At 35.8% G+C, this 18,268-nt stretch overlaps 2 protein-coding genes across 3 annotated transcripts; one reads left to right on the forward strand and one right to left on the reverse strand.

Moving 5' to 3' along the window:
* Positions 1–1,221: 1,221 nt before the first annotated feature.
* LOC129896183 (uncharacterized) lies at positions 1,222–10,563 on the reverse strand. Of its 2 annotated transcripts, none has more exons than XR_008767924.1 (7): positions 10,253–10,563; positions 10,042–10,163; positions 7,767–7,856; positions 7,002–7,054; positions 5,952–6,054; positions 5,652–5,764; positions 1,222–1,716 (listed from the first exon to the last, which is right to left on the reverse strand). XR_008767924.1 is itself a non-coding variant. In XM_055972023.1 (7 exons), the coding sequence occupies exons 1-7, from the start codon at positions 10,464–10,466 to the stop codon at positions 1,703–1,705; spliced, it is 702 nt and encodes a 233-aa protein (XP_055827998.1). In that variant the 5' UTR covers positions 10,467–10,561; the 3' UTR covers positions 1,222–1,702. The 2 variants fall into 2 exon arrangements, 1 of the variants encoding a protein (XP_055827998.1); XM_055972023.1 differs by having other exon boundaries at positions 5,652–5,757; positions 10,253–10,561.
* A 795-nt stretch (positions 10,564–11,358) lies between these two features.
* Positions 11,359–15,437, forward strand: LOC129896438 (uncharacterized). Its single transcript, XM_055972340.1, has 3 exons — positions 11,359–11,559; positions 11,660–11,839; positions 14,853–15,437. Exons 1-3 carry the CDS (start codon positions 11,517–11,519, stop codon positions 15,209–15,211), a joined length of 582 nt encoding a protein of 193 aa, XP_055828315.1. The 5' UTR covers positions 11,359–11,516; the 3' UTR covers positions 15,212–15,437.
* The last annotated feature ends 2,831 nt before the right edge of the window (positions 15,438–18,268 follow it).

Genomic DNA, 18,268 nt, shown 5'->3' on the forward strand with positions numbered 1-18,268 from the left:
CCATTGACAAGCTTGATATCTCCCTTTCATGCACTTCAATTTTCTTTCACTTTAAGAAAATATTACTGGCATTTTTATCTGTTGTTTAAAATTATGGTAGAATAATTATTTCTTTAACAGTAAATTATTTTTTTTATACTCGCTAAACAAATTGTGAGCGTCTTTTCCTTCTAACGACCCACTAAGAACAAGGATAATGTCAGAAGTCATTTGTGCCAACTTGGTAGCTATTTCCTTTTACCTTTTTATCTAGTTAGTGGAAAAGAAAGAACGGACGTTAAAATATCATGACCATCTGTCCCTGACTCCCTGGTGAGAGTTTATAAGTATCTCCTAGAATTAGTTCAGGTGCACACAAGCTGGTACAGACACCACAATTATCAACAAAAAAAATAAAATACAAATATGTACCTTCTCCCTAAGGCAACAGCAAAATCCAATTTTGGCATTGACCTCACTGGAAATTTAGTTTTAAGCGTTTGGCACAGGCACATACACCCTAAGCAAATGGCCTACTGCCTCAGGTTTTGTCAAACAAATCAAGTCTTGACTGTAACCGAGTGAACTGCAAATTAAAGATAGAACTTTTGTCATGAAGATAGCAAAGACTCTTTTATGCTTCTTCTTCTTTTTATATATCACAGCCACATTGGAAAAATAGCCACGATGCAGCCAAGTTTCAATGCACTAACTTTCACAGAGATTCTGCTCACTATCCCCAGATCTTGAACAATTAAGCATAGCAAAAGAAAAAAGTAAATTGAATTCAGTCATACGCATCACAAGTTCATTACATGCATTGCAATTTCATTTGATAATTATCACATTGAGAACAGAGACCAGAACATATATTGCTAATGTTAAAGACTATATAGAGACAATTTTCGACTAAGACTTTTGAGTTCAGGCAAAATTTACAAAACTAATAGGTTTTTGGTAAGCAAAAGTACTCTCTCTGTAGTTGACAGGCAAAGAACCTGAGCAGGCACATCATCATGCATCAACTCAACCCATTTCTCCATTCGTTCTCCCTGTATGTCAGGAAGACGACAAAAAAAGGGAGAAAAGTTGAAGAGCAATTTATAAAATTCTCTAGCTATGACCATGAAGGTGATTTTTATGGTGTAGATTCATATATCCTGTCACTTTCATGGCCTATCAAGAAAGGGAAGTAGAAGAAATTGATGGAAAAATAAGAAATGGCAGGAGAGAAAATGCAGATAGTGAAAACTAGAAAAGCTCAAATTAATTCTTTTCAAAATTCAAGCTCAACACATATTACATGACAAATGTACCTGATATAAACATAGTTGCTTATAAACGTATCCATGTACACATTTACCCTCATACTGAGAACCGTGAATGAGCAATCTAAACACATTCCTAACTCCATTTTGCTGATGATGCATGTAATTTTGGGAAGTATTCAAGTGGAGATCATATCTCTATTGTAAGTCTAAATGTTTCTTCATTTATGAACAACTAATACGACTTCTCATTTTCTTCCTAAGGTTTGAAATACTAAAAGTCCACTCACATCCAAGCTCTTGTGATATTTAAATGATAGAGCACATGAAGAGGTGATGACAACCTTCCTCAAGTCTCCACGAACTATGTTGTTTTTGAGAAACTCAATTGTTTCAGCATGGTAATGGAAATGTCTGTCTTTTTATCTTCATGAGCTTCATCTCTTCCTCCAACATCACCTTGTTGTACCTATGACATGCAATATTTGTCAAACTTAAAAGTATTAATATATTCAAAATAAATACGATTATATCCCCCAGTCACACATAAAAAGTACTATACAGTTCCAGGCACGGAGAACGGACGATATTGAAAAGAAATTAGTGAGAACCAGTTTACCATGCACACATACCAGATTACTAGTGCACTTATACGTCTTTCCTATATGGGATATAGAAAATGGTAACACAACAACCAATACTAAACAATGGCAAAACAAGAAATTTCCACCATCTATCCGATTACAAAAATTCATCTGTTGTAACCATCAGTGAATACAAAAAAGAGAAGAAAAAGAGCAACGAGCAAATAACATGAAAAGGCAGAATTAATGAAGTAATCCAGAAATAAAAAGGACGACAGTAAGGGACTAGCGTTCAACATGAACAGATAAGTATAGTTTTTAACGACAATTAGGCACATATATTAGTCTTTCAATTTTGTGATAATCTTACTTTAAGGAAAAGGACGTATCATATGCCCCTTGGAATTGGGCCACATATAAGATGGAAATATGAGTCAATTCCAGAAGTCATCCCATCCTCAATGTCATATAAAGAAAAAAAAGGTGTATTGGTCTTATGTGTGTGCGCGCGTGTGCGCAGGGGTGGGGGGGGACCATCTTCCATGGAACAAAGTAGAAGTTATCATATGTATAACTTCTGCAGACAGCTTTAAATTCTTTGACGAATAAACTGTAACGGAGAATATTTGAATAATTTGTGACTCACTTCTTCTATTTTTCAGCAAATTTTAACATGTTCAAACCATTGAATTAAAAATAGAAATTGCATATATGACCTCAAAAGCCCAGTTTAAATCTGTTACTTTCAGAATCTTTGGAATAACTCAAAATTAAGAATCATGAACCTTGGTATGTAACATCATCAAGGGCATAGGTAAACTACAATCTAGATTCAAGTGACTGGGGTCTGCTTGTTTTTTTCTTGGGAAAAAGGACATATATACCCCCAAAGTATCGAAAATGGTACTAATATACCCTCCGTTATACTTTTGATACAACCATAGCCCTGCCGTCCAAAAAGTGGATCAATAATACCCTTCTCTCTAACGAAGGGACAAGTGAGGACATGTGTTCTCATCTTGCCCAATGACCCGTTCCCAATTTTAAAAAATCCACACCCAACAAAATAACCCGTTTTTTAAAAAAACCACCCAAATAAACCCAAACCCCGCTTCACTCTTCAATTCTCTCAGACACAGAATTAAGTTGGAAAGGGAAAGTCATGAAGTGACCCAAAAGAGATTCATCAAAAAGAGGTGAATCAACCATATTTGAACACAAACAAAAATTACGATCAAACAATTCACCGGAGGATCCGATTTCACCAAATCCCCAACTAATTCATCAAAATGCGCTGAAAAAAGGTGCAACTAACCCTCAAAAAATTGATCATGATTCAATGACCTATCAAACCCTAAAGGAAACCCATCATTCACCGTCGCATGACGAATATCAAACCCAGATTCACGAGCTCTAGCAAACAGATCATCTTTGTTTTTGATTTGAGAATTTTCTCTAGATTGAGAATTTGAAATCTTTGAATGGATGTAATGGGTGTTTACAAATGTGATTTTCCTCCCACTGTAACCACACTTCTCTCTTCTGCCATGGATTACCTACTCGGAATAATGGTGTTGGGTTTTCCGGAAAAATCGCCGGCAAAGAGATTAGAAGGTGACGGATTTAGCTGTTAAAAAGAATTAAGGATTTTTTTGGGACTGAAACGGAATTTGGGGAATTAGGTTTGGCAAATGGATTCAACTGAAGGAGCTTTGGGTTTGGTTTGGTGAAGTGGGGTTTGGGTCTATTTGGTTTTTTTTTTAAATGGGTTATTTTATTGGATGTGAGTTTTTTTAAATTGGGAACGGGTCATTGGACAAGATAAGGACACGTGTCCGGTGTCCCCGCTTGTCCATCCGTTAGAGAGAATGGTATTATTGTACCACTTTTTGGACGACAGAGGTATAGTTGTATCAAAAGTATAACGAAGGGTATATTAATAACATTTTCGATAGTTCGGGGGTATATATGTCCTTTTTCCCTTTTTTCTTTGGCTGACTCATATCAATTCACCCTGAACCAGCTCGAATAGCAGAACAAGCTAAACTACCTAAAAGATACCCGGCTGATCATGTTCATGAGCCCTATTTTGCCTTTAATAGTTCATCCACAACGTGGTGTATAGCACGAAAAACCTTTCGATACAAGATAGGGCCGTTCACATGAAAGAAAAAACTGAATCCTTTCGTATCTTCTTTCCCGAGAGGGAAAGAGAAAGAGGGTCTTATGGAGGGAGAGGGGAGGGAAAAGGAGCGCTAGGCGCTCCCGTGGTTCGTGAGAAGGAAAAAGGATGTTGCATCTTGCACGAGATGAATGTCGTACAAACCCAACTACAGCAGGGACCAACATTTATCCTTTTCTCCAACAAGCTGCTTCTTCCCTCTCCTACTCTAGCTGGGATCTTCTTTCATTTAACCCATATTCTTCTCCTTCTCACTCCGATCTACCCTTTTTGTCAGTGGAGTATAATTTCTTGGCATTTCAGTCATTGTCCACAGTGTCCCCCACTCCCCCCTCTTGATCCCTGGCAGATCTAATTTAAGCATTTAGGTCAAGCAAGGGCGGAACCAAATTCCCCTTTCTCCAACAGGCGGCTTCTCCCCTCTTCTTCTGTAGCTTGGAATCTTCCTTCAATTATCCCATTTGATTCTTTTTCTCACTATCATCTCCCTATTTTCAATGGAGAGACAAAATTTAGTACCTCAGCCATTGTCCTCGGTGTCTCCCTTTCTCCCTCTAGCTCTCATTGATGTCTGGTGGGAAGATGAGGAATTGAGGATGATTAACGGTGTATCTACTAAAGTGACAAAGCATATGCCGGTGACTTAACCTTTTGAATCTTCTTATAATGGTTTTTAGTTATATGTGTTAAATGTTATTCATCTATCACATAGCATTATTCCGCTTCCAGAGTGTTTTGAGATAAGAAATGTCTGGCTAAGCATCAATCTCACCAGGAGCACATACACCCAATAAATGAGGTGCAGAACATTCAAGAAATGGATGAGATATTGTGGATTGTAAGGTTTGAACTTCTTCAATTACCTTAGGTGGATGGGATAATATGGAAAGACGTTCTTTATAAGGTGGAAAAAAACTTATCAAGTTGAAAGAGACAATGTATCTCTTCTCGGAAAACTCTCAACGATATTAAAAGTACTATTCCACAAATACAAAAAAATGCCAGGGAAAACCTGAAGTTTGTGGAGGAACACTTTCATTCTGCAGACATGTTCATTGCTGGTATCTTTATTGACAACTCACGAGTCACAACCATGAAATTTGATGGGTAGCACAGCATGCAAGATCATATCATCTAGATGATTAACAGTGCAACAAGACTTGAGACCCGTGGAACGACTCTTTTTTGGTTTAGTTTACAACAACAACAACATACCCAGTGATATCCCACAAGTCGGGTCTGGGGAGGGTAGAGCGTATGCAGACCTTACCACTACCTCATGGAGATAGAGAGGCTCTTTTTTGGTTTAGTTTATTTGAACTAATTGCCTCCAGACTACAGACAAGCTGAATGTTAAAGAATTGTCCAGTATGGTTAGCTCAAAAGGAGCCAAGACTTGAGAAGCAAGAAGTCGTTCCTATCAAAACATGGATCACCTGCATCTAAGTCCTATCCCATTTTCAAATGACTTGCCTGGAACATCTTCTTAAAGAAAAATACGAGTATAAATAACTGCATGTGCTACACACACACACACAGAGAGAGAGAGAGAGAGGAAAATGAGTGGTCTAGGCGGGTGATAGGAAAATGGGCTTAATTGCTACAATTTTAAAGCCTAAAAAAGTAGGAACAGCTTACCATCTATTCTCTCCACAATTGGCAGGGTAGAGTCACCTATGTGGAAGCCCAACTTCAGCATGATTTCTTCAAGCCTTTGCACATTTGTAAGGTAGAGATAACCAACCTGAAAACTAGACAAAATTTAATTTTTAACTGAAGATTGCACCTCTCAAAAACATTTCAGTAGCTTCTGAAGTACCAAAAACTAAAAATAAAAAAATGATTGGCATGCATTATAAAAGGACACGGCAATCGGCAGATGAAGCACATATAAGGCAGTTCATTCACTATTCTTAACAGATGGTTGAAGAAACTGACAAGTGTTTCAAGTGAAGACGCTCTGTTGTAAACAGCCACACCAGCACGCTTTTTTGTCTTCGTTTTTCCTGAACCAACATTTTTTCCCCAACGAAGCACGCCCCTTTAACATGGAAAAACATACACATGGTCAAAATCACATGGTAAAGAGGAGGTTTTATTTTCTTTACAATTAACACTTCTTTTGCGGTTTAATGGGGTAAGGGGTTATATTAAACAATACATCTAAAGGATTGAGACATCTCAATTTAGAGGTCTAACAGCCATCTCCCACAAAATTCATCCACGAAATCAACAATTACGTTCATGTAGATTTATGAATTTAATGTAATGTAAGAGGCTATTGACCAATTGTTGAATAGAATAAGAAAGCACTCCTATTAGGTTGAAAAAGAAAAAAGGAATGCTGAATGCGGCTGAGAATAGAAGTAACCCATTAATTTGCCAATTTTTTTCTCATGTTTACAAATATAAGATTTTTTTTTTTGCTTTGTTCAAACAACTTATTGATGGCCGTGCAACATTAATATAATTATCCTCCTCTAAGAGTTGGATTTTATTAGAAGAACCAGCGCAAGTGATTCGGATTCAACAAGCCAATTAGTCATGTAGCCTGTGTTTATCATCTGTTCGGCACTAAATAATTTTCAACACAGCTGTAAGCCATAAAATATTTGCTACAAGAAGCATATTTCTAAAGGTTAAGTGCGGATGAAGGCTTGAGTACAAACAAGATAGGAATATATAAAGCATTAACCCCAGACCCCACATGGTGGGATTATACTGGGCTTGTTGTTGTTGTTGTATGTCTACTGAGTATATGAAAAAGCTAACTTGGGCTTGCTCGAAGAAGGAGAAAGTTGCTCTATTTGCGAACTTTGCTTTTAATGGCGCTGGTGTCCTGACCAGCTTGCACTCTATTTGGTATATTATAAATCTGTTAGCACAACAAACTTGACGTGCCCGCAAATTCATTCATTCACATGTAAATCACAGATGAACATTGAACATCCAAAAGGAAAGAAACCAGCTCAAATGCAATATATGTACCTTTCCTCTTCTGACAATATATTGTCGTTCTTAAGTTTCTGCAACATAGCATCCTGCAATGTGCACAAAATCTCAACGGTTCCACCTTATGAAGAAGTAGACATTAAAAAGACAAGTACCATACATATTCAACGAAATATCATCACGCAACTCCAAGAACTCAAAAGGCCCATGTCCTAGGAAGTGTTTCAAGGGAAAAATGTATCGGGGGAAAGAAGTGTGGTATTCTTGAATTGTTCTGCATTTAAAACCTTCTTAGATGCCTATCAAAAAGAATAGTTTCTCAAATAGAAGCCTAGCTAATTGAAATAAAAGGGGTTATCTTAAAACAAGTGTGCAGCTGAACGAGTGAATTCTTAACATCTCGAAGCATGTATACCCAGTTGTCAAGTAAGCAAATACAAAAGATTTCACATATTATGCAGTAAAATCATCCCTAGCATCTTTTTTTCTTTTTTAATATATCAAAGCATGCAATTAGTCATGGAAAATTTCTATAATTATGCAGTACAATCATCTCCAATGTCTTTTGTTTTGGTGGGGGAAAGGGAGCCAAAACTCCAGAATCTTGTTACCATTATTAAGAGGATACAAAAGGATTATCAAGATGTTCCTAAAACATAGTTGTCTCTAATGGAGACAACATATAAGTACTCTTAAAACAGATTTATCCCTTGAGGGAGACATCATATAAGAAAATCATGGGAAGCATATATCAATAGAATGAATCTTCATAAGGCCTTAAGATTTGTGAGATAGCCATACTTGTGCTTCACACCGCACTACTGCCATGACTCGATCATTGTACTCTTCGATGCTCAATGGTGGGAATAAAAAATGCCTCCTTGCATATAGCTGCACAGTTGAATGGTGAAACAAGATTAAATATACACTTTCTAATTTGCATCCCAATTGACTCTTCAATTTTGATATCATAGTTTTTACATAACTAGTACAAGTCTTTTAAAAAATCATTTGTTCCCAATAGAAACTAGTCATCTAACATTTTCTAAAAGATAATGGAGTTGTAGCCACCATTAATGCAAGTGATTCTCTGGAAACAGAAATGTAAATACCAATTTACACATGCTTATAAACTTCCTACATTGAAGTAAAAGGTGCCCTTAAAGATGTCACAATGCATTAGGAAGAGAAAAGGAAATACAGTATTTCACACGCTCATCTACTTCCTACATAAGGTTAAAACTTGTCTTTATTGATGCCATGGAGAATGCAGAAAATCTACCCTAAACAGCTGGTAGAGTTTAGAAGGTTACATGTTACCATGGTCCAAGCTTGCCATTTTTCTAAAAGTAATAGCTCATCTCGTATCAAGTTAACAGGCACAGATATTACAGCAATAGTCCAAATTTAATTATCCAAACAATTGTAGGACAAAATATATTCCCCAAGGCAGAATTTAGATTCCCATACACTGCAGGAATTTACCTTATCAAAAAGACAAATGAAAATATAAACTATAAAAGAGTTCCAAATCATTACTAGACAAAATTAATGAACTTTCTCCCCAACTAAGATAACCTTGACAAGTTATTCGACTCATTGTTCTAAACACAACTTCCATTTGCCTGAACTACACTTTCATTTAGCTACCACCAAATGCCATATAATATTTTAAGGGGAAAAGAGTTTCAATGTATTTTTCATTTTACCAAAGACCTCTGCAGCCAAAACCTTAAAAAAAAAAAACAGAAAAAAGAACCAAGTTCAAGAAAAAACAACACAAAAGAACTATGGCTCACTGTAAATGCAAAATTCAGCTCTTCCCCCAAAACTTATTTTGCTATTTTGATTATTCCAGCTGGAAATAATCCCAACCTGTAATCCTCCTCTCTTCCCTCCTTAAACCTCACACCCACACCCCCGCTTCTCTCCTCCTTTTGCCTTTGCCTCCTTACCTTTTGATGCTTCATTTTTTCCCACTGTAGTTGTCAACTATGAGAATGGGAGAGAAAACTTTTCACATTAGAAGGGAAGAAAGATAATAGTGGTCACCATGAAGTGGTGTGGTAAAGGATTAGTGGATAGTGAAAGAATTCTATATGTCATTCAAGAGTTAGATGATAATTGATTTGTAATTTTAGTTTATATGTTAGATTATTTTTAACGAAGATAGTCAGTATTTGCTAGACATCTTACCGTTTGAATATTATTCTCTTCAAGAAAGTATTCCTCTTTTGTTTTTTTTCTCTGTAGATAAAGGAAGCAACGAATCCTTTTGGACAACAAAAAGCAGACTAAGGATTGTAAGGCATATTATTTGGGATATAGTATTTTGGATTGGGCTTTGCAATAATGTAGATATTATCTACATAAAGAAAGGATTGGACTACTTTTTTGTTTGTGCCAAAACTAAAGCAAAACAATAGTAGTGTAGTGCGATCCACGCCCCAGTTTGGGATTGCTAGTAGCATGAGTCAAGCTTGGGACTCTTCATTGAAATATTCCAGAGCTCGAATGAAGTCAACGGAGTGGATTCCTAGCCTTTCCTGTCATTTGGAGCTGGAGAATCCCTAAGTATCCCCTCCCAACTGTATGACTCCAAAAGGGAAAAAGTATCTAATACTCAAAGTGGAAGATTAGAAAGGGAAAAAAAAAGTACGGAGAGTTGGGAGATTTTGAATATTATTGGACTAGGATAAGCTTAAATGGAGCGACATTCTCAATGAGAATTCATATAGCCACCCAACTTGCTTGGGATCGCGGTGTAATTGTTTTGTTTGTTTATAGTTAGTTACGAGAGGGGCTTAGCTTACTCCGGATTTTGGATGCTACTATGTCACCTAAGTTTTCCATTTTGAGGCTGTTTCTAATCAGGAAAAACATAGTATCTGGCATGAGTGACCCATTTAACTACTGGACCTCTCAGCTAACAGTACGATTCAAACTTAACTCTCTCCTCTATATCAATAAAGAATTCTCATTGATGCAATGATGAACATCACTTCAATAATATTCCAAGAAACTTCCGAAAACAAGTAGTATGTCTTTCACACAGAAAAAAAGAATATAGTCAAACCTCAAAGATGCAATCTCCAATGTAAGCTAGGGAGGCTGCATTAAACACAGACCGAGGCTTCTCAACTTTGGGTGCACTTGGTAGCCATACGTCGTACCCCATATATGTTCCATCCGGTTTCACTATTTCAATGACAAAATATAACGTAAACTATTTCCATCATCAACAATCAAATTATGCACAAAAGATAAAGCAATCAGTCTCTTATTACCTTGCGTAGACTTTGGAATTTCACGTTTAAGAAGGTTCGAAACCGAAATATTCGGACGGCTGGTAGAAGGGAACAATGAAAGAGTTGAAATGGCGGATAGAGAATCAGGGGTTTGGGTTTTTTTGGGAGTTGTACGGTGTGGATTGTACGGAAGTCTTTGGGTTGTGTCAACTGAAGAAAGTATGGAGAACAAAGGAAGAAGAACAATCGCCATTGTTGAATTACTAATCTTCAAAGGATAAATTGGTCCGTCTAGTGACAGAGTCTTTGTTTGGGTTAATTCTAACTACCCCTATTACTTTTTGCAATTGAAGAGAAAGTCCCTTAACTTCTTCACGTTATAATTTGATCTTCTTCTATTTTCTTTTATAATTAAGCTTGTTATTTATGGCCCAATAACATTTTTTTTATAACTTCCATTTAATTTTAAAAATATAATAATATTTCATTAATAATAATAAAATAATAATTCATTATGTTTTAAAGTTCTCCATTTAAGAAAAAAGTGAATTGTAATTTTAGAGTTGAATGAATAACTTAAAAGTAAAAAAGGAAATGAATGATTTTTTTTATCCTTTGAGTTTTTTGCATAATTTCAAAATGAACAAACAAATAATAAAGTAATAAATGAAGCCCATAAAAAGGTTCATGGCCCCCATTTTTTTTTGCAGTTACTTTTATCTTAATAAAGGAAAGTACAGTCATAATGTTATTAAGTGCAATATTTTAAAACAGAATTCACAATTTCAAAATTAAAAAAATAATATTGTCGAGGTTTGATCCAAAGGCCCATGTATGAAATATACAGCTTTAACTATCAGGTCAATTTGCTTAGCTATGAGGGAAGCACACATATTGACACCTAGTTGTGTGCTTATTTTCTTTTCTTAGTAAATAACGATAATTATATTAGGAAGGTCGGGGAGGGAAAGAAAAAATAAAAGAACTAAGAAAAATCAAACTCACGTTAAGATTAAGAGTGTTAGTTATTGGATCAAATCGAATAACACAGTGACAAAAATCATAACATAGCAATAAGTCAGGGACTAAAACTACTACTTTCCCATTGAGACTAGATTATATATATCAATTAGATATCATTAGAAGGAAACTCAGAATTTGCCAATATTTCAAGGATTAAAAAAGCAAATTGTCTGCATTTGTCGTTTTATTCGACTGCGGTAATTTACCTCAACGGGGAAGAAGAAGAAACGATATCCGACGACTGAAGAGTGTAAAGAAGAAAGAAAGAAAAGGCGTAATAATGGCTGTGTCTCCAAAACTATACGTCAATAAACCTAAGAAAGGTAATCGCTATATTATTTTCTCAATCGAGAAGAATCTCCAATAACAAGGGTATTTTCATGTTTTTTTAATAATTATATACGTTTATATTCGGATTTATAGCGCAGCTGAAGCAGCATCAGCATCAACAGGCATCTTCTCCGACGCCGGCATCGTCATCGATGGCGTCGTCTTCTATGGCGAGCGGTGCGGCCCCACCTCCTCAGCCGCCTAAGGAATCCTTTATTCGCCGTTACAAGTACCTATGGCCTATGCTTTTGGCTGTCAATTTCTCTATTGGAGGTTCCCTCTTTTACTCTTCGCTTTTTTTCATTGTTGGCTTATGCTTTTTAATTTCATTATAAAAAGTTTGAGCTTTTTGAGATTAGACTTGGGCATTTTTGAGGATCTGCTTTATACGTTTTAGTTTTGTTCCAAGTCCGCTATAGTGATGTTATTGCTGGAGTCCCATGTCATTGGTGGGATGGGAATTTGGTCTCTTATATGGTGTTGGGCAATTCATAAGTTAGCTTTTAGAGTTGAGTTAGGTACAACATCTATTCTTTAACATGGTATGAGAGCCAAACCCATAGTTTTCGATGTTGCCTCCCCCCCCCCCCCCCCGACCCGACGTCCCACATCACAATGGAACTTGGTTTTGGGCTATCCTACCCTCATAAGCTAGCTTTTGAGTTTGGGTTAGGTCCAAGATCCATTCTTTAACAGTTATGCTGAAATTGGAGTTCACCTTAGAAAACACAATCATGTCTTGCTTAATGGATGGGAATCTGGTCTCTTATATGGTGTCGGGCAATTCATAAGTTAGCTTTTCGAGTTGAGTTAGGTCCAACATCCATTCTTTAACATGGTATGAGAGCCAGATCCATAGTTTTCAATGTTGCTCCTCCGCCCACGTTTTATTGTCCCGCTCCAGATGTTCATTCCCTGGGAGTGTTGTAGTCCCGCATCACAATGGAATTTGGTCTTGGGCTATCCTCCTCTCATAAGCTAGCTTTTAAGATTGAGTTAGGTCCAAGATCCATTCTTTAACAGTTATGCTGAAATTGGAGTTAGCCCTAAAAAATACAATCATTTCTTGCTTAAGGGAAATCTCCAGGGAAAGGATGTAAAATGTTGGAAAAAGTTTGCAGTCATGGAACTTCTATTTAGTATTCAAGTTTCATTATTGTATTAGTAGACAAATGTCGCAGTCTTTAGCTTGTTTTCTTTTTCCTAATTCAACTAAGGTGTAGCTTATAGTATCTCATACTGTCATATCCATAATGCACAAGAGGTTTATTTTCTTTGAGAATCCATTCTAGATGCGTATTTATTTTTGTTCCTTAGGCAACAGGGTAAGAAGCTTTGACTAGGTAAATTACTGAAGAGATGATACAGGGTTATGCTGCAATAGGCCTAGATTTAAAAGCAAATAATTTACAAATGGGAGAAACCTCCGGTCATCCTTGAAGCCACTAGTCGTTTTCTTATCTTTCTTGCATCCCTAACTGTTTCATTGTTTCTCTAAATTGGTTTGCTTTCTCTTCATTTTGGGTTTTTGTTGTACGTCAGTAAACAAAGTTCTCCTCATTTCCCATTTGAGTGTTTTATGATTGTTATACTTACTCAGCTTTATAAACAGAGTATGTGACACCACACACCACAAACAATAAACATAAGGTCTTTGCTTATGTGTCAAGCCACCATATTGGTTGTTCTGAATTTTGAATGATGTGATTCATTTAGAGGCCTAACCCAAAAAAGTTCAAATCCGATCTGACTGATATAAATAACTAGTAATGCAGCCACCTTTAGCCTAAAAAGCCTTCACCTTGCCCTTCTGCACTAAAGAGGAAAATAATACTTACATGTAGGGTAAGAGAGGAAATTACAACATGAAGGGGTCGTGAAAATACCACCCAAGAAGGTCTGAACATTATACAGTCGAAACCTGCACTATCAGTGAAGATGACATGGCAGTTTCCTTTAAAACTTTTGTGTTTTGTCCTTCTCTGAAATATGTTGCCCCACTTCCCCAAGTACAGTAGAAAACTTAACAAACAGTTCATGCACCATGTTCGTTGCCATCATTATGGAGGAGTAAGATACCTTTGGTGGATGATCAGTTCTACTCTTTATAGTGATATTATAACTTTGCGGGCTCGAGTGCTTTGATGACCTTGGTTTCAAACATGAATGTCTTGAATGGGGTAATCCAGCTGGTTAAAAATGATGGTTTATTCCATCTGATTCTTGATGGTTGAATGTAAGTTGTGTGGTCCAAATCTGGTGCAGATTATTTTGGTCAAAGCGGGGGAATGATCATCAGAAATGTACAGATTGTTTTGGAATCATGACAAGAACCAAAAGTTTTTATTAGCAGTGATGGAAATTACAAAAGAGACATATCCTTGTAAATGGAACCTTAGTCACACTCACTCACACTAAATAGTCCAGTAGTATGACTGTGCTTTAAAGAAAATAATCATTAGTTTTAATTTTTCCATACCTCTTTATAAAGCTAGTTTCAGCAGGGACAATTAATAATTAAGAAGCAAATAATGTTGATTGAGTCCACCAAATTTTCTTAAAGCACATATTCTGCTCTGATTCCCATTTCTAACTTCCATGCTGCAACTGTTATTTGACTGAACTAGTTAGTTATTTAATTTTATCTATTCCCTGCCTTTAATAGTGATTCTCTTTTAGATTTGACCTGCCATAAGGTGAAGGTCCAGAACTTTCACTTGTAAGTGTCTGCAATCAAAGCCATGTTAAACTTGAAAAAGAATTAAGCATAGTTTGTAACTGTTATTCTTTGGTGCTGCACTTTACTCGTGATTATGTTTTAATATGGAATTGTAGGAAACTGGATGTACTGTGAACTAAGTTCTTTAGTACTTGGCTAGTATTCCTCTCCTAGTGATGGAGATAGTGCTTCTTTTAGTATAAACATGTGATGTTAGTACGAACTGTTTATGTCATCTTCTTGTGCTCTTATTGTTACTGGAAGGAAGAAACAAAGGGTCCAAAAAATTGATAATTCCTGCTGTATTTGTTTCAATTAGTTTTTAATAAAAGAAAGAATAGAAACAGAAATATTTGTTCAAGTTAACATTCATTGCTTCTTTTTCTGTCTCTCATTTCCATGTTACATTGTTATCTTGTAGAGTAGCATGTTTCTTCCCTGTACCCCCTTGCCATGTCCAGACCTTATGATACCTGGACAGTTATTTGTTGCCACTTTTTTAGAATTCCGTTTACTTGGTTTTATATTCGTGGTACTTCATCTGTTTTGTTTTTGCAATTTGTATAGCTTACCTTTTGATGAGGACAAAGAAAAAGGACGTGGGATCAGAGGAAGGAGAAATATTAGAGGTTCCTGGCGCCTCTAATTCAACAGTATCAATGTCAGCTGTTCATGGCGCCTCTGTTTCAACAGCAGCTGCTGTAGCAGTTAGTGAAAAAGAAAAGGAAGTCACTAGTACACCTACTCTGCAGTCTGTGACTGTACGAGAACCTATACCCGAGAATCAACAGCGTGAACTATTTAAGTGGATGTTGGAAGAGAAGAGAAAAGTTAAGCCAAAAGATCAAGAGGAGAAAAAGCGCATTGATGAGGAGAAAGCAATTCTCAAGCACTTTATTCGAGCCAAGTCCATCCCAGTTTTGTGATTTTTGACTCTGACAAACTCCTATACTCATAGGCTTGGATGAACAATTTATCTTCAGGTTGGATTTTCATCTTTTTCGTTTTTTTTACATGTAAACAAATGTTGAAGTAATGAATTTGCTTGGACAATGAAGTGATGCCTAATCCCTATCTCCAAATATTTGGTTTTTGGCAAGAAATTTGTAAATAGGTTTGAACTTTTTAATGATGTGATTTTACTGGCTAGAAGATGTCGGATTGTTGTTATGGCTTTTTTTTTCCTTCTAATCTTACACAAACATGAAGATAATTGATGTTTCCAACTCGTTTGGGATTGAAGTGTAAACGTAGTAGTATCAGTAATCATTGTCGGGACTATGTGGAATGTACCAAAATGTCCGTTAATCATGTGACTGAATTAAAGAGTTGTCAATTTTATTTTTATTTTTTGAAATGGACTAAAAAAGAAAAAGACAAACAAATTGAAATATTAGTGACAGAAATTGAACTCCCACAATGTGTGTATCGAATCAATAATTGCCGTCAGCGCATAATGAAGAAAAAAAGAGTTGTAGTATTAATTTTAACGTGATATAAACACCTAGTGTGCAAGAAATAATATTCTCCAACGGTTTTCAAGCTAAGATTTGGTTTATATTTTAACAATAAAAAAAGAGACGTATCTAAAGAAGTTAATGGAATGATGAGATTAGAATGAAGCACACGCTTACACTAATGATTATTAACAAAATTAAATCAGTTAGGCCATTCGAATAATCATGGAAAGAAGGACTTAATTATATTAATGTTGGGGTATGGAACTTAATATTAAATAATCAAAGCCAAAGACCAAAGTTGATAATTACAGTCAAAGGGACATGTTATATCAAAATCACATATGTATAACATATATAGGAATATGTCTATTACAATAAAGAACTAAAAGAAGAAAAAGAAAAGAAGATTAGCTAGTCTTGCAACTTAATTAGTAATTACTCATCATCAGAGGCGTATAAATCAAGAAAGGATAAGAATGAGATTAATTTAGAATGGCTTGTGTAGGGTATTGAATATGATGATGAGTATATACTTAAATGTTGGCTTTGTACTTAGAAAAATTAACTCACATGCAAGCACAATTGTGTCCCCCACATATCATGATGAGCGTAGGGACTTATATTATTATTTGATACTATATTTGCTATTAATTCTAATTGTATAATATAGAGAAAATACATAATTACCTTGCTAAATTTTGATTTTTTTTTAAGTAGACACCTTAAGTTTGCGAAGGTTCTATTATCCCACAAAACAATATGAAAACACAATAAATACAACCTTTTTACATCATCTGTATTCTCAATTAATGTGCGTGTGTGTCACCCCCTTTTAAAATATCATTATTAATTATTTTTTCAACCCGTTTATTAAAGATCGGGTTTTACCCTAACCCACTAAATTTTTAACCCATCTTAAGATATTTTCAAACCATTTCCTCTTCTCTCTTCGACCGATCAAAACCCTAAGGAACTTCAAGAGTCGAGAAAAATTGATAACATCACCTTTGAAATTTTTTGGATTTGTGTTGTCGGAACGACGAGTGAAGACTCACAGGTATTTATTGAATTAAGTTAAAATTTTGGAAAAAAAGATGTTCTAGTAGTGCATTTTGTAGTGATTAGTTGTTGGTTCCTTTGTTGGCTTGTAGTGAAGACTCACAGGCATGCATATTTTTTTTGATGTTGGTGTTGTTATCATGATGATATGAGTTTAGTAAGATGAACAATTGTGTTGTTATTTTCATCGATTTAGTGTTTTTGAAATCTGTTTGCAAGTGTGTTTTCAGGATAAAAATACTATGTCGTTTGTTCTTATAACTTTGAGATGGTATCATGGGGGCAAAATTGTGTTTGGTCCCCCACCTGATTATGTTGGTGGGTCTGTGACTGAATTCTTGGAGGTAGACACTGACAGAATGTCTTATTTTGAATTGAGAGACTATATAAAGGACCTAGAATATACAACATATTGTTCTTTTTATGTTAGATCTTCAATTGATGGTTTTTTGGTTGAAGTTAAAAGTGATAAGGTTATTTATGACATTTTCTCTATGTTTAAAAATGGGGATAGAAAGGATATTTATATTTTTCATGGGGTCAATTAGGCAGAAGTTGCTCCATTAGCTTTGGATAATGTCCTCTATGTGTTGGACAGTGGTGTGCCTTTAAATGGTGGACGTGAGGTAGATGAGAAATCTTTTGCCTCTTTTAATGGAGTTGAGTCTTCTAACCCTAATTTTGAATATTCAAATCCTGCAACTGAGCATTATAGTCCTCCTACTAAACCTTCTACTCCTCCTTCTGAACCTTTCAACCCTTCATTTCAGCCTTCTAATCCTTTTGCTGAACCTTCCAACACTTCTTTACAACCTTCTAATCCTTCAACTGAACCTTCAAATCCTTATAGCCAGCCTCTAACTCCTCTTGATGAGCCTCCAACTGATGAGGATCTAAGTGGAAATAAATCAGGTGATAAATCAAATGATGAGTCAGATGATGATTCTGGAGTGTATAGCAATGAAAAGAGTATAAATAGTGATCTTCATGAAGAGTATAGGGATTTCAGGGCTTCAAGAAGGCATTTCAGTAGGTCAAATAGGAGAACTAGAGGTACAACTACTGAACAAGTTCATACTGGTGAAAAAGGGCCAGATATAGAGTATGATGAGACAAATATTGATAGTAATGATAGCTTATTAGGTAAGCTAGGGGGTGATGAACCTTACTATGTAAGTGATGAAGCTCCTAGCTTTGAATTAGAGGAAGAAATGAGTTGGGGAGATGGTTTGGAGTCGATCAAGTAGTGAATAAATTTGTTAGAAAGAAGACCAAAAACAGAGTTGTGTTTGATCCAACTTCTAAGCAGATTGTTTGGAAAACAGGTTTGGTGTTTGCAAGTGTAAAAGAATTTAAGGAAGCAGTAATCAAATATGCAGTTCAAGAAAAAAAACAAATTTAAAAGTATGTGAATGAGCCTAGAAGAGTTAGAGTAAGATACTGAAAAAAAAGGTTGTCTTTGGT

Source organism: Solanum dulcamara, chromosome 7 (assembly GCF_947179165.1).
Source record: "Solanum dulcamara chromosome 7, daSolDulc1.2, whole genome shotgun sequence".
Lineage (NCBI taxonomy): Eukaryota > Viridiplantae > Streptophyta > Magnoliopsida > Solanales > Solanaceae > Solanum > Solanum dulcamara.